This window comes from Labeo rohita, chromosome 13, assembly GCF_022985175.1.
Source record: "Labeo rohita strain BAU-BD-2019 chromosome 13, IGBB_LRoh.1.0, whole genome shotgun sequence".
NCBI lineage: Eukaryota > Metazoa > Chordata > Actinopteri > Cypriniformes > Cyprinidae > Labeo > Labeo rohita.
Genome location: NC_066881.1, coordinates 124520 through 141348, shown reverse-complemented (window position 1 = coordinate 141348; position 16829 = coordinate 124520). Strand labels below are relative to the sequence as shown.

Genomic DNA, 16829 nt, shown 5'->3' with positions numbered 1-16829 from the left:
AACTTTAGAACGGCATAGATGGGTGTTTCTCTTCATCAGTCCAAAACAAGTCTAATAAAGTGCATCCATCCATAATAAAAAGTGCCACACGCGGCTCCGGAGGGTCAATAAAAGCCTCCTGTAGTGAATCAATCCGTTTTTGTAAGAATTAGGCATATTGAAAACATGAGAATCACTTTAATCTAGCTTGCGCTAACACTTGTACACGTGGCCGTACTGAAATACTATCTAAGCTGTTCACCAATCACAACGCATTTCGTTTTCTGGAAGGCGGGCCTTCGTTAAACCTGGAACTAATCGAGCCTTATGTGCCGAGCTGGAAGAAATGTATTGTAATAATGTAAATTATGTTCAAAATAATGTGGTAAACCACTGGTCTAGTGATCAGCTGTTATACAAGGTGTCATGTAAAAAAATATAGAGGATGACCAAGACTGTGCAGAAGGAAGCAGCAGGAGTATGTGCTAGTGTTGATGTGCAGCTGATGACCTCATGGACAAGATGAAGTCCTGTCTCGTCCTGTCCTCCTCTCTCTGCCATACAGCTTCCTGTCCACAATACCGTTGTGTTGTATCCAGACCTTAAAAACCCTTCACTGCCATTCATAAATCCTCTCCTGGGGCTTCATGGGATTCACTGTAGAATCACAGCAGAAGTAGTAGTTTAGCCACATACCTTTTTTATGAGTGCTGTGAATTCAGACTTACTTTTGTCACATATTTCACCTACCATATAGTAGAGAAGTGTGTGGTTTTGACTGGAATTGAGAACGGCTGATGTAAAAAGAGTTTCCACTGATGTAGGATCAGTTTGTCATTAGGGGTGTAGCGGCTCAAGTGACTCACAGTTTGGTTCATTTTGCTATGTGCTGTGTTCAGGGGAAAAAGGCTACTGTCAAATTCAAAGAATCATCATTTATTGGGTAAGAAACTCCTAACACTTTGGTGTCATGTATCAACATAACAATAATAATAATAATAAGTTTAATTTGTACAGGCCTTTCCCAAGCTCAAGGACGTTTCAAAATAACGAAGCAATATAATCAACACATACATAGGTGGACAGCAGACATTTGCCAAGTCCAAAACATGTGATTGCAGTTGCAAACCATAGCAATAATACAGACAATCAAATACAACAGACAGTCAGATACAACATTAAACCATAAGAGATAATGACCAATAATATTGGTTAAACAGATTTTGAGTTTAGACCTAAACTCGTGCAGTGTAGTTATTGATCAGTGAGTTCCAAAGTTTAGGAGCCATAACAGAGAAGGATCTCCCTCCCATAGATGAAAGGTGAGATCTAGCAGCACAAAGAAGTTTCCCTCCAGAAGATCAAAGTACGAGAAGGAGTCAGTGGAGAGAGCAGGTCGGAGAGATAAGTAGGTGCAAGACCGTGGTGTGACTTAAAGGAAAGCCGAAGAATTTTATAAGTGATTCATGAAGACACGGGAAGCCAGTGGAGGTTAAAAAGAATTGGAGTGATATGAGCAGAGCGTTTGGTGTAACATTCTCGCAGCAGAATTTTGAATACGTTGCAAACGGGACACAGAGCGGTAATCTGCTGCTAATCCAGAAAAAAGAGGATGATACCTAAGTTTTTGACGGTGGCAGCAGGAAGAACTGATGTAGCTTCGAGGTCAGTTCTAGGGGGATTAGTTATGTTTTTTGTTACAGTTGGGGGACAGACAATTAAAATTTCTGTTTTTGTCAAATTCAAGCTGAGAGAGTTGGAGCTAAGCCAGGGTTTTTCTTTTTTTAGCTCATTGATACATGACAATAGCGAAGCAGTCTGAATAGAATCAGGTCGGCAAGAAGTATATATCTAAATATCATCGGCATAACAGTGGCGCTGAAAACCATAGTTGCGAATCATTTGTCCGAGGCGCATGATGTGAATGATAAATAATAATGGCCCTAGAACTGAGCCCTGTGGCACACCCAGTTTAAGAGGGACAGTGGGAGATTTGTAGTTCTGTGTAGTGATATAATATTGTCTGTCCGTCAAATAGGAGGAAAGCCAGGCTAGAGCAGCTCCTGAGATGCCAGTCTCTGAGACACATGAGTAGTAGCTTATGAGAAACAGTGTCAAAAGCTGAGCTAAGATCAAGTTCGCCAGAACCACAACCATCCTAACATCAGCAAAGACTACGGAGAGGAAAGCTACCCAACCAGACAGTAAGCCAGTGGAAAAGTAGTAGTATAGTAACAAACACACAGCCCAGTGTGGAGCAGCAGCCAGACACGCACAGCGTTCCCGCACCGAATTATAACACCTTTTAGAAAATCAGAACAATTCATTCTAAATTACAGGCCACAATCTTCATGCTCTTACACAAGAACATCACCTGACACTGAACACGTGCTCCCGTCTGTCAGAGCCAGACTAGGTGTGATTGTGTGCGTCTGCAGAGGTGATGTGTAGATTTGCCTTTACCATAGGTGGATGTTTCCACTTCATGTCTCAGACAACCTGAGTTACAAATAATGACCTATCCATATGTTTTGTGGTCTGTGCTGACCCATTAGAAAATCTGATGAGATGTTCACAAGAGTACCATGAGGTGCTGTATTGACGCGAGGTGACACCTGTCTGTTCTGCCATTCAGGAAATGCACTCTTTAGCACCATTTCTAGAAAATAAACCAAGACCTAAAGCACCATCAGTGTAGAGTTTATTAAGCACAGCTTGCATACAGCGTTCCTCTTCCTCTGCTTGTAAACAGTTGCAGTGATTCTGGGACGGGTTGTACTTCCAGAACTTCACCGAACATCAGCACTGTGTTGCACTTGTGTTGGAAAATCTGAAGGAATGACATCTACTGCTCAAGACTGAGTGTTTGTTCCACCAAACCAACATGCAGAGTCTGGAATACAAACATCTACCCTGAAGGAATTCACACCGATGAGGGGAAGATTGATGTCATTCACATCTGGTTCACTCCCACAATCAATGAAGAGCTCAAGTGTGTCTTAGGAATTATGAACTTCTGTTCATGAAGAACTACAGTACTCTGACTTCTTTGACATCACTCCTTAAAAGCAAGTTCATGGACAACCAAAGCCATCCATGCCTTTCAAAGTCTCAAGGAAGCTTTGACTTCTTCTCCCATCCTGATCCCCAAAGAAGATGATCTTGGCAGCAGCGTAATCCCTTCTGACTCCATCCATGTGCCTGTGTCTAATAAGAAATTCACACAGGTGAAAATTAATTATGATACTAGCAAACGTGATTGATCATTCTGCAGTCTCTGCACCCATGATCACATTTGGGAGTGGATTGTGCTACAGACGGATGGATTCACATGTACACTGGTAATTGTGCACTGCTTCTCAAACAGAGAGGAGAACGCAGGAAATCTGGAGAGTCCTGAGAATGTACTGTCTACACTGGCAGAACTCCTGGAGTGGTTTTCTCTCATGGGCTGATCGTGCACATCCACTGGACTCACTCCGCTTCACTGTGAACTCTAGCTGACTCCAGTCTCCACTGCCTCCACTGTCTCCATGCTCAGAAGAAGAGCAACTCCTCCAGACAGGAGCAGCTGTGTCTGAATGCACAGGGCTGTGATCACTCACTCACTTCTGTCCGTATCTGAATCCAGTCATCCACAGTGTTGGGGGTAACACATTACAAGTAACGTGACTTACGTAATAATATTACTTTTTTCAAGTAACTAGTAAAGTAATACATTACTTTTGAATCTCTAAGAAAATATCTGAGTTACTTTTTTCCCCATTTATTGATTGACAAGTCTCCTGTGGGGAAATTGTGAGTAAACATGATGTTACTGTATTCTAGACTAAATGTGAACACGCATTCATTCATCTCACTCACAAAAAACAGATTCAGTTCCTCAAAATGAATAAAAACTGTGAAATGCAAACTCAGAATATGACGCAACCCTGCAATAATTAAATATGTTAAAACAAATATCCTTTATGTATTTAATCCCACTTTATTAACCAGTGTCTTTGCTGTGACCTTCCATGATGCAATTCAACCATACTAATAAGCAAAAATCACTTTAGATAAACTAACATTTGTGCTTCATTTTTTTATAGCTGAAGAGTGATCTCCTGCATCAGTGTACTTTTCTTTCAGTCTGAGGTGAATTCACTTCACTTTTGGTGTAAAAGGGTTTTTACATTAGAATTGTTTTATATTAAAAACAAAGAAGCAAACCCTGCCTAGATTTAAAAAGTAACACAAAAGTAACGCAATGCATTACATTCCATAAAAAGTAACTAAGTAACATAATTAGTTCATTTTTCAGGGAGTAATGCAAAATTGTAATGCATTACTTTTAAAAGTAATTTTCCCCATCACTGATCATCCACTTATCAGTACTTTCTTTGCTGTTTGACAGCTAACTTGACATTACATCATCTAGTGTTGTAGATCAAACAGGTCGAACAACATAAATCGAAGGTGTCCAGTCCTGCTCCGGGATGGACCCAAACCTGCTCAACAATCCAGTACTACACAGTTCACACTCTTTGTGATTCAGCTATACATTTCTAACATTTATAATGTGTTTAGAAACGGTTCTCCGAATTGCCTTTGCACATACTTTAAAGTTTGTTGTCTCACAGGCCCAAATGAGTTAATAAACATCACAGCAGATCTGAAGTCACCTTACTGCAGCAATATCACATGGGGTCCATGTTTTCATCATGCAGCTGCCTAAAACCAGGATTTTCTTTGATGAGTCATGAGTTTCTGTGCTATAAAGTATTTGATGCAGATTTCTAAATAATATCATGAAATTTTGTTTCAAATGAAAAGACACTTTTCCATGTGAGCCCACTCGGGTGAGTAAATGAAAGTGAGCAGTGAGTGTGTTTCCCTCCATTACTGTATCAGCACTGATCAGTGTAGATCCCAGAGGTCAGTGCGTCTGTGCCGTGTGTCGTCCGCACTCACGACCGCATCAGCAGAACCTGCAGCCGCACACAACAACTGCAGCTGAGGAGCGACAGGTGCTGGAGAGACGATTGTCCTCTGCCATCTGCCGCCCTCCCTCAGGGTCTGTCAACACACGTGTAGTGTTCCTGGAACAGCGTCAGTACTCCTGATGACCTGTCAGCATGCACACATTCAGTATTTCTCCATAAATCTCAGATCTTCATGTGTTTTAGATCAGTTGTGTGATGCTGCTGTGACGCTGAAGACATCAGCAAGTAAACAAGACAAATCCCTTATGAAAATTAACCATGGTTTCATTATAGCAATAGTGTAGTAACCATGTTTTTTGGCACATTGATTACCATTTGCATAACCATAGTTTTCCTACAAATACTGTGCTTAAACTATGGTTAGTGTAGCAAGACCCTGCTTAATTTATGGTTACCATGGTTTAAGTTTAGTAACCATGTTTTTTTTGTTGTAAAACCATGGTTAATTTTTGTAGGGGATGTCTACATATCTACTATTATTTCCATGAGAAACATACTATATCCACCACAAACCCCATTAAAATGTGACACATTTCAGATGTTCGTGAAGAAATAACGACAAGCACTGACCCAGCAGGAGCTTTCAATATTCAGTTTTTCACTTATTTTCACCATAAAAATTCCTGGGAATTATACTGTCATTGTAAATGTGGACATTTAAAGCCAGTTGTGTTTTTTTCTATTGATTCATATTAAATTGAGTAATCAAAAACTCTATCACAGTGTTAATGATTTAATTTTTTTAATGTAAACATGGACTTGCTCAGACAAACTTACTGTGAAATGTCTTATTCTTCGTTCTTCCATGTTCAGAGTGTGGCACTAAAACAGTTTCTGAAGAGATGTGATTAACCTGCTCAGGTTTGACCTCTGTGTTATTACTGAAGTTAAGATTGCTGTTCCCATGTATAGGCTCTTTCTTCCATTTTATGTTTCTTTCAAACTAATCATTTAGTATTGAACTGTGTTTATCTAACCACACTTCACTACACCCACACAAAGAGAAAATAGTCTGCATCTATATCAGCAGACACGCAATCATACTAGATTAGTGAATGAAAAACACAAAATATTCAGACAACAGATACATTTTTGACTTTTTTTTTTTTTTTTTTTTGTTTACAAGTGGCTGCAGGACACTATAGTTCATTTATGTAAATGAGGAAAATAAAGTAAACTGTGACATACCCAACAATTCTTCATACAGTGCACTACCAGTAAAATTGATTTTTTTTAAAAAAGGGACCAAAATTATTCAGACACTTTGACCCGATTTCATGTTTTTTTTTTTTTTTTTTTATTTAACTGCAAATGCGACTTTTTTTTTATCCAAAACACTGAACTAAATGAAGCGTTGCTTGGTAATTGGTCAACAAAGTACTGATAGTTGTGTAAATATTGTCATATAACAGTTGCCTAAATAATTTTTGGTTGATTGTAATTCATTACATACCTTTCTGTCAAGTCGACTGACATTATCGAGATGAATTTGTTCTGTCACAGTTTAGCTCTGAGTTCTTGTCATATTTTATTACCATTTTCTAAACTATAGCGAATAAACCGTGATAATGTGAGAAATGTTGAAGGTGTCCGAATAAATTTTGGTTTGACTGTATTTCAGACACACCGCGAGATGTCACTAATGATTTGACAATTAAGAGCTTCATGTTGAATCATCAATTAATCCATTCTGGGCTTTATCACATGTGAACGCACACATGAACTGACGCGTTATAACGATTCATTTCTCGCACTATAGTCTTCATTTCACACCGCTGTGTGTGTGTGTGTGTGTGTGTGTGTGTGTGTGTGTGTCTGTGTGTGTGTGTCTGTGTCTCAAACGCAGTGTGCTGCTCGTTCAGTGTGTGATTGTTTCCAGACAGTGCGGATGTTGTCCGCTCAGGGAGCAGCAGTGGGTGTGTTCTCAATGGCGCACTAACACACTAGTCCGCATGTATCGTACTGTACCCGCTATGCGCATACGGTATGCTCCGAATGAATGGAGGAAACATTAGAACACCGTACGGATGCGCGACACTGTAACCGGACACGTCACGGAACATTATGAGGCCGTTTTGCGCGCTCCGGCTCCAGATGCTGTTTATGAGCGCAGCCTATGTAGTGTAGTGCGCTTCAGGCGGTGTCATTCCCGTTATGTGTGGCGGAAGTGGAGCGCAGTAAATCAGTGCACTCGTTAGTGCGTTTGCTGTAGTACAGGCGGCGCTTTGTTTCACTCACAAACGCACCCGTGTCCGACACACACGCACGCGCTCGACGCGCCGCCGCGCATTCGCCGTTAGGAGCTCGACACGTCACGCCGAATCTAACGGGAAACAACGGCTTTTCGTCCGGGATGAGGGGATCGATCGCGCCGCGCTCGTCTGGCGGAGAATAAGCGCCGGGGTTTGCTCGGAGCGTGTCGGCGCTGCTCGCCTGGACTCGGGCTCGGGTTCTCCCGCATTCCCGCTGCTGGATGTGGATGAAGATAATGCGAGCGGCTTCATGAGCGCCTTATAAACCCTCTTCTCTTCCAGACACTCCCGCTTTACTCCCACCCGATGGACAAGATGGAGCATGAGGTTTTTACGCCTTTGTTGGAGGATTTTCTGCAGTCTCCTCTGGTGTGCTGGGTGGGTGATCGAGCGGAGCTCTGTCGTGTCGTGTCGTGTCGTGATGGTCTGCAGTGCTTCATCTGTGTGTGTGTGTGTGTGTGTGTGTGTTTGTAGGTGAAGACGGTCTCTCCGCTGGGCTCCGATGGCTCTCATCTGTCCGAGTTCATGACACTGGTGGACGGGGTTTATTTAAACGACATCATGATTGAGATGTGAGTACAAACAGATCGATGCTCTTCACTGTCCGTATGATCCACACCTCACTGACCCCGAATCAGCTCCTCCTCAGGCGGATAATGTGGTGTAAATGCGCTGCTGTCACATTGTAGAGTTCAGTATAATGTGCTGAATCACAGTAATTTGCTCTGTTTGGCACAGGATCATCACCAGCACTGTGATTGGGCCGCCTGTGATCACATGACTGATGTTTGTGATCATGAGTGTCATATTGCTTTTAAACTAGAGTTCAATTAGTGTGACAGACAATCAGATTTGAGGATCACAGCTCTGTAGTCTGATTCTGGCGTCTGATTGGTCAGTGCAGCGATCCAGCTAAAATCACAGTACAGTCACAGCTCTGACCATCACAGTCGATCACTGTCAGCGCAGCTGGGGGTCACCTCACGTCACGCTAACTCCTCCAGACGTGTGTGGCGGTGTTGTGTGATGAGTGTGACGTGTCTGGACTCCATCAGTGACTGTATTCGCTTTATAACACGAGCTCCGGTGCCTTACTGCTTTATATTCACAGTCGCGGTAAACATCACACTGGACGTGACCTGAGATGATGTGTGATCCATGGATCACGTGCACGCTCGCCGGCCATCAGCTGTGGTGTTTGTGTGTTCATGCATGTGTGTGATGTGTTCAGCTGCTGCACCCAGCACTCGTTACACACACACACACACACACACAAATGTGTGATTGTTGAGCGGCTCTGGCGCGTGTGCAGGTGCTGCTACAGTTGGCTCATTCAGCGTTAGTGTTGAGTGTTGATGAACAGGGATGTTGATCTGGCGTGTGAATAGCAGCAGTGATGTGTTGTGTGCTGCACGTGAGCAGTGTTTGTTCACTGTGACCGTGATGCGCCGCAGAGCTGCACGATTCACCCGAAATATAATCGCGATTACGTGTGCCACGATTACCTAATCACAAGAAGTGTGGATTACACTGTTGTTACATCCAAGAATACTACTCGCCGTGTGTTTGTGTGGTCTTGAGCGCTGGAGCCAATCACAGAGAGATCTGCTGAGCACATTAACGCAGCAGCCAATCAGGGGCACAGAAGAAATCTGCTGAAAGAAGTTCCTCTCATTACAGCCAACGAATGTAATGGTGTAAATAAGAGATTCGCTGTGTGTCTTTTAGCTTCAGTGATTGTGTCGGCAGTGTTTGCTGGAGTGCTGCACTCATGTGATTGACCGTTTCAGTCATTATAACGGGACCAGCGGCTGAGTTTCATGAGTGAGTTAACGGTTTAAATGCGAGAGCGGATCAGTAACCGTCCATAGCAGTAACCATGGCAACACGGTGAGGTCTCCTGGCTGTGAGAAAGAACCGTGATCCAGCAGTGTTTAAAGTTTGCTTTAACCAGAGTACAGTTAGTGATCAGAGTCGCATTACTAGTGCGCATCTGTTAGTGTGGACAGATGGCAGTACATGTGTATTAGTTACTGCCGTAAAGCAGAATCTCGTAACGATCACCAAACTCACACACTCCCAGAACAGAAGACATTCACTGCATTAGAGATCAGTGTGTCATCAGAATGATCTCAAACTGATATTTCAGGGTAAAAATGTACATACAGTTGCTGTATCACTTTGAGCCCCAGGGGCCTGACGATTGTTTTTACACTTTCAAACGTCCATTTAATCTTTAATAGTTGACCATTTCTTTAGGAAAAAAGCAGTGTAATTTCTTGAATATGTGGACATGAAAACATGTAAACTCAGAGTGAGGGTTTAAAGACAGTTAAAAAAAAAAGATTTATTTTTGGCTTTTTAATGCCTTTTATTTGATAGGACAGTGTAGGTGGACAGGAAGCGGAGTGGGAGAGAGAAAAGGGCGTGGGATTGGGAAGGTCCACGAGCCGGGATTCGAACTTGGGACTCTGGCAGTGAACAGTTAGCATATTGAGAATGCTGTATTCTCCTGTGTCTGTGTAGGTTTATAAATGATTTACCTTCGAAATCTGATGAAATGGCACACATTGCGTTCCCAGATGAACCATTGGTGTTTGTGAATTCTTAACAGCATTATGCCTTATATGATTTTAAAATGGGTTTAATATGTGGAATGCGCCACTTCTGGTATTTTGCCGATTACTCGGGATTGAGGTCTCTGCAGAGCAAAAGTGGGCATTTCTGACTTTGTGGGTGTTTTCAAACTGTTGGGTGTTTCTAAATCATGCAATGAAAATGATCCCCCTTGAACCCAACCTCACCCTTAAAGGAGAAGTTCACTTCCAGAACAGCAATTTACAGATAATGTACTCACCCCCTTGTCATCCAAGATGTTCATGTCTTTCTTTCTTCATTAAGAAATTATGTTGTTGAGGAAAACATTTGAGCATTTTTCTCCATATAATGGACTGATATGGTGCCCCGAGTTTGAACTTCCAAAATACAGTTTAAATGCAGCTTCAAACGATCACAAATGTGGTTGTAAACGAGGAAGAAGGGTCTTATCTAGCGAAACAATCGATTATTTTAATAAAAATAATACAATTTATATACTTTTTAATGTGAACTTCAAAATCACCCTATATCGCTGTTTTACCTTTTTTGTTAAGGGTGTTTGATCTTTGCATGTTCACTTTACAAACACTGTGTCTGTTCTTCTGCAGTGATGTAGGATGATTTTGAAATGATTTTTGAAGTTGAGGGAGAAAATACAATTGGAGTTTTTTGACATACACTAACTGTCTTGAGTCAGAATACACAGAGTTCAGGGAGAACAAGACAAGATGAGCATTTGACATTAAAAAGTATTTAAATTGTATTATTTTTTATGAAAATAACCAATCGTTTCGCTAGATAAGACCCTTCTTTCTTGGCTGGGATCATTTACAACTGCATTTGTGATCGTTTGAAGCTGCATTTAAACTACATTTTGGAAGTTCAAACTCGGGGCACCATATCAGTCCATTATATGGAGAAAAATGCTGAAATGTTTTCCTCAAAAAACATAATTTCTTTACAACTGAAGAAAGAAAGACATGAACACCGTGGATGACAAGGGGGTGAGCACATTATCTGTCAATTGTTGTTCTGAAGTGAACTTCTCATTTAAACCTACCATCACTTGCACGTCAGCCAATCAGGTAACATGGTCTAAAAATGGCCCGATCTGGTAAATCCCATCTCTTTCCTGTAGAGACTAGAGGTGCATCACTCGACATGGGCAAAATGCAATCAAGGATTTTTAAAAAAGCAATTCTTCAATAGAATCAAGGAATCTTTGCAGTCCTGTGTGTGATTAGTAGGGGTGTAACGATACACATAGTTGTATTGAACCGTTCGGTACGAGATTTTGGTTGGGTACGCATTGCAAACCGAACGATTTGTTGGACCAATCCTGTTACGTTTGGAAAATAAATGAAACTGTGTGAAATATAATGTTCTCAGTGTCACTGTGCTCAACAAGGCAGCCCAAACGATGTAACAGGTAACGTGACGTCTGCCCCTCTCACCCCTAAAGAAAAACACACTACTCCAGTAGAATTGTGACGGTGAGGTGGTTCGTTAGAGTTTGCCCTCTTTTCCTCACTTTTGTTTGCTTTTAAATAGCTTACTTTCACTTTCATGGCAATTCTGCATCAATTAACTGCATTGACAACAAATAACTGTACAACAAACTCACTTATATTAAACAGTGAATATTTTGCAGTACATGTTATTTCCTTTCTGAACAGCATATGATTGCATTCGAACACATCCCTAAAGGGAAGTGTAAAACAAATTTTAATACAAAACACTGAAAATCAGCAAACACGGTGGAACCAAATAAATAATAAACAAATGTTAAAAAAATCTTCCAAGTCACCTTAGATATATTCTGTGTGTTGGTCAGTTCGCAGCAGTCACAGATATTCAACTACACATTAAGATATTTGCCACCTAAATTGATTGAAGGCCACTTTTTCTAATGTAATTGTTGAGTGTAAGAATTTGGCGTAAGTGTTGAGTGTAAGTGATTTTAAAAAATTGAAATACTTTATATCTGAAACTAAGTGCCAGCAAGTCACTGTCTGTCTTTATGAACGAGTCATTGAATCATTCATTCAACAGATTTGTTAATTAACTCTGATGAATGTGGCTCTGCAGTGGCTTTGATTGGAAATATTTTCATTAGAGTAAAAAAAAGAGTTAAAACAGATGATACTGGCAATATTGTGTCTAAAACTATAATTGTAAACATTAACTCACATCAGGGCTCCAGACAAAAAAATCGAGTAAAGAGCCATTGGCTCCTATATAAAAAAAAACAAAAACTTAGGTGCCAGATTATTTTTTATAGGTGCCACAGAATAAACGTGTTTTACTTTTTTCTTTTTTTTTTTGACTTTGACTTTAACATTTCAATCATACTGTCATGTGTTTATGTAACTTTTTCTTTATTTATTAGCATTCATCCTATAGAGATAACCTGGGAATTAAGGTTCACTTAAAGTGGAAACTAAATGTCTTTTCCAAATTGTAAAACTGTCTTTATTGTTTGATTTTATTATGAATTTGCCATAATTTTAAAACTGGTACTTTGTTTATTAAAAAGTAGCAAAGCATGAAGCTTATTGCGATTACTACTCTACAAATAGGCCAATGCGAAGTTGGCGCATTAACAGAACACAGCAAACAGACTAAGATCTTGATAACCAGAAGACAAAGTATCCATTATAAATGGGAATTGTTAACAATATTGCCAAGATCCACACAGCTGACAGGTTTAGCAAAAAAGTTCACTCGCAAATGAATACTTTTGGTCACAATGTGACCGTTTTAGTCGCAGTCTGGAGCCCTGCACATTCTAGTTAATTGAACTGATGCATAAAATCAATATATTGGGTTTGGAGTCATTCTAATTGCATTCTGCTCGTCCACATCACACAGTGTAATGTCAATAAACACTACAATAACAATAGAGACAATACACACTACAGTGTGTCTCTGAATGGAGTGTGTGTGTGTGTGTGTTCAGTCTGTCAGATGTAGGTTAGTCACTAGTGCTCGGGGCTGTGTGTCAGTGTGTGTGTGTGTGTGTGTGTGTGTGTATTGACTGATGGAGCAACTCTTGTGTCTGTGCTGTTCATGACATTAGTGTGTGTGTGTGTGTGTGTGTGTGTGTGTGTGTGTTTGTGTGATCACAGCTGTCCATATGCTGTCACAGTGTGTGTGTGAGTGTTGCTTATTACTGGACAACCACAACATCACATACACACACACACACACACACACACACACACACTGTAGTTCCTATTATTATGAGAAGTTTCCATGGGCGTAGTGGTTTTTGTCCTGAGCTGATGATATTTTCTCTCTTTTGACCCTGAAAATAAAACCCTACAGGACAATTCCTACCTTCTTTTAATAAAGCCTTGTTTTGTGTGTTTAGTGATTTTATGTCGTTAATGTAGTGAACACACTCTACATTCTGAGCACATTTATAATGTAGGTCACACACACACACACAGCGTTGGATGCTCACATGAGTGTGATGGCAGATGAAGCAGAGCAGCCGACTGAACATGAATCAGTGACGATCACAGCGCACACACCTGAGCGATCACGTGACGTCATCACGCAGACACGGCCGTCACGTGACGTCTGGTGCTCAGTGGTGGCAGGAGAGCAGTGGTGTGCTGTGTTTGAGCAAAAACCATACAAATACAAAGACGGTTCACTCCTGCGCTTATGAATGGGAAAAACTGCAACGCGCGACATGGCGGAATAGTCCCGCCTTCTAACTGAAAGAGCCAATCGCTGATCGGTAAAGTCGTCGCACCACTGCAGTGTCCGTTGTGGCTGCGCATACGCATGGGCTTTTAAACGCTATTTGAGCGTAAGAAACAACATTCATGAGGCAGTCCATATCAGGTTTTGTTGCTGACTCGAAATATGTGATTGTGAGTTCAGCGAGCAGCTTTTGAGATTTCAGGATTCTCCTATTGATTAAGATGGGACTTGGTCTTGGATGAGCTGCCTGGAGCCGTTGCAAATATGTCCGCCGAGAGAACAGACTTTCTTTGAAAAGGACTTCTTGACTCTCAGTTCTTGTATAAAAGCATCACGTTCTCATTTGCTTATTCCTGCAAAACACTAGATCTCGCACCCGTCCTGTATGTCCACGTTTACACCCCTCAGACGTTCCTGTACGGTTCTGATGATTAGTTATCGTGATGTGACCCGGCTGGTTAACATATGTGTGGTTTGGTTGAAACCACCAATGACTTATGATTGTCTTGAAAGTGTCAGTAAGAATGTGTTCAAAGCTACAAAGTCACACAGGGCACAGTGGTTTACACCACACGTGGTTCGGCAGCAGAAAGTCACGTGTCTGTGACGTGTGAGTGCTTTACTGTATGTATGATGATGTCGATGTGTTGTGTTTATATCAGTGCTGCAGCGACTCCCAGATCAAACACTGAAGAGACTTAAATACTGCACTGTTGTTTTGTTGAGAGATTTGAATGTGCAGTAGTGATGTCTGTCCTAGGAAACTGGTATCTTGGGCCTTTATTCAGATATACTGTACTGTTATGTTGATGAAGGTTTTCTAAGTGTAAGGTGTAGTTGTGTTTGGAGAGTGTAAATCCTTTATATGTGCCCTGTGTGTGAATTGTTTAATGTATGGTATAGGGATGAAACGATCACCGGTTTGACGATAAATTGTGATAAAATTCCCCATGGTTAGTATCATAGTTTTCTTATTTTAACTATCATTGAAACCATATTTGTATTCAGACTTCACTTCACTCCACTGCTGTAGGTCGTGTTGTTCAAAGCAGGAGTAAGTTTTAAGTTTGGAGAGTCTGATGTCTGACGACAACTGTCATTACAGATTAATGCAGATTTTGTTTTTGTGAAGAAAAGCATGATTTTAGTGAACAAAGCTCTGGACAATTGATGAGAAATAGAAATATAAAGCAAAACTGTCAGTAGAGAGGTGTGAGCTGCTGGCCAGTAGAATGAATGTGCGCTGAACTGAGCGTCCGTGTCGTTTGCTCTGACAGAAACCCGAAGAGCAGCGTCCAGAGGCCCCACCGGAAAGTCAACAACGACCCGACGCTGCGCATCCAGAACCTGTCCATCCTCGTGCAGCAGATCAAGTCATGCTATCAGGTGAGCGGATCACCCAAAACACCTGCACCGACACTCATATACTCATATACACTCATCTGTGCTTATATCAGTGCTGTTGTGGGAGGTTTATGAGTCTGTGCCGTCAGTCTTGCGTTAGAACAGAGCTCTACAGCATTTGCGACTGAAAACTACTGCGTGCAGCTATGAAATTACATTTAGGAGCATTAGTGCGACTGACCCCATCAGCTTATTCGTGTTTGCGCTGAGGGGGCTTCAACGGTTTCTATGTGTTTTTTCAACGTTGAGTAATGTATCGCAGACATATCTCACCAATCCTTCATAAAGTGTAGAGAGACTGTAAATAAGAGATTGATTGTGCGGTTCAGAGAGCTTCGTTGATTACAATGGAACTTTGTGAGATTGCAGCGAACCAAGATGACTGACAGCTTTGAATGATTTTTAAGGGAGTTTGTAAATGAGATATTAACTTAATACAACAGTTCACAAGTTCACCTGCCCATCCAGTCCTGATGGGCAATGGTAAACAAACTTGGCTTGCTGTCCGTAATGGAGGCTCGAACGCCGAGTTCAACCCCCCATTGCGATATTACCTAGAGGGAGAATAACAGAAATAGAGGAGGTGGAGGGATGCCGGAAGAACTGAAGCTGGGACGGTGCAATGAGAGCTGCTTATATAGCATCGTAATGGTGATTGACAGGACTGGATGATTAGGCTCCTCCCGAACATACGTTTGGAACTTCATTTAAATAAACAAGAAGTTAATATTAAGTGATTTACATTGTCTGACTGGAACACCATTATCTGCTTTTGCGCTATTTTGTTGTCAAAAATAGTCTGAAACAAGTCACAGCCAACCCGCTGCACATCTCTGTTTTTAATGTAGTGAGTCAATGAATCAGTTTCCCATTCATAAAGAGTCACTCGCTTTATTCCTGAATAAATCAGATGTTTGAAGGAATCAAATGAATGAATGATTCAGTAATTAAATCAGTGACTTGCCGCCACCTACTGGCAGATTTACTTTCATTTTTAAAATATCTTTCCAGTTGTTTAAATCATTTAATATTTCTGTATTCAAAAATGTATATTTAAAACATGAATCTCAACATAAGTTTATGAATTTGATTGCGCTCATGCCGCCTCTGAGCCTCATTAAACATGAAAATACATCTACATGTGTTCTTCTGTGCACCTCTGTACAAATTAATTTTGTTAATCCTGTTTTTATTTGATTGGTAACTTATTCTCACTCTGTTGTTTTACTTAGAAATTTTAAAAAGCTTAAAAAATATTTTTTTAAAATTTGACATAAAAGATGACATACTTTTAATAAGGTTAGAAAAATGCCATTACAAAGGTAAAAACAAAATTCTCCTGTAAATCAAAAATCAAATATCACATCGTAAACAAGGCTATTTTTATCCGTTTTTTTGAGTGCTCCTGAAGAGAAAAGTAAGCGTAGAGCCCTGTAGAAATTCGGATGTTTTTCCTATTCATTGCTTCGGTAATTAGTGTCATTGCATTTTTGCTTTCAATCCTGCATCTAAATACAGTGTTGTGTAAACATGGAGAGGTATATGCGGTCAGGGTTTTTGGTGATGTTTTTATTTTTGTGTCAAACGTTCGCATTCATGCCGTTGGTTTTTGCACAGAGACATCGTAATAGAGGACCACAAACTGAACTACACAGCGTGGAGTAAATGCATCATCTGTGCCAGAGTGTTATGAGCGGCCCAGAGTACACGTCCTCCGTCAGCGCTTTCTGAACTCATATGTGCTCGTACGGGTTACTGTAATTCTGTGTTCACACAGAGCACATTGCCGGTAATTTACTTGTAATGTTACAACTTCTCGTACCGGTAAATTGTGGAATGAATGTACTTGTGTTTTTAAAAGGTTCCGTTTACACGTGATCTCTTAGTGGTAATTTAA

The 16829-nt window shown here is 40.9% G+C and overlaps 1 protein-coding gene across 2 annotated transcripts in view; it reads left to right on the top strand.

Moving 5' to 3' along the window:
• The first annotated feature begins 6882 nt into the window (after positions 1 to 6882).
• ccdc88ab (coiled-coil domain containing 88Ab) overlaps positions 6883 to 16829 on the top strand; it is a 45619-nt gene continuing 35672 nt past the window's right edge. For both annotated transcript variants that reach the window (XM_051125358.1, XM_051125357.1), the window contains exons 1-3: positions 6883 to 7594; positions 7691 to 7788; positions 14806 to 14914. In XM_051125358.1, coding sequence (XP_050981315.1) covers positions 7523 to 7594; positions 7691 to 7788; positions 14806 to 14914 — 279 coding nt within the window. In that variant the 5' untranslated portion in view covers positions 6883 to 7522. The remainder of the gene's footprint in view (positions 7595 to 7690; positions 7789 to 14805; positions 14915 to 16829) is intronic.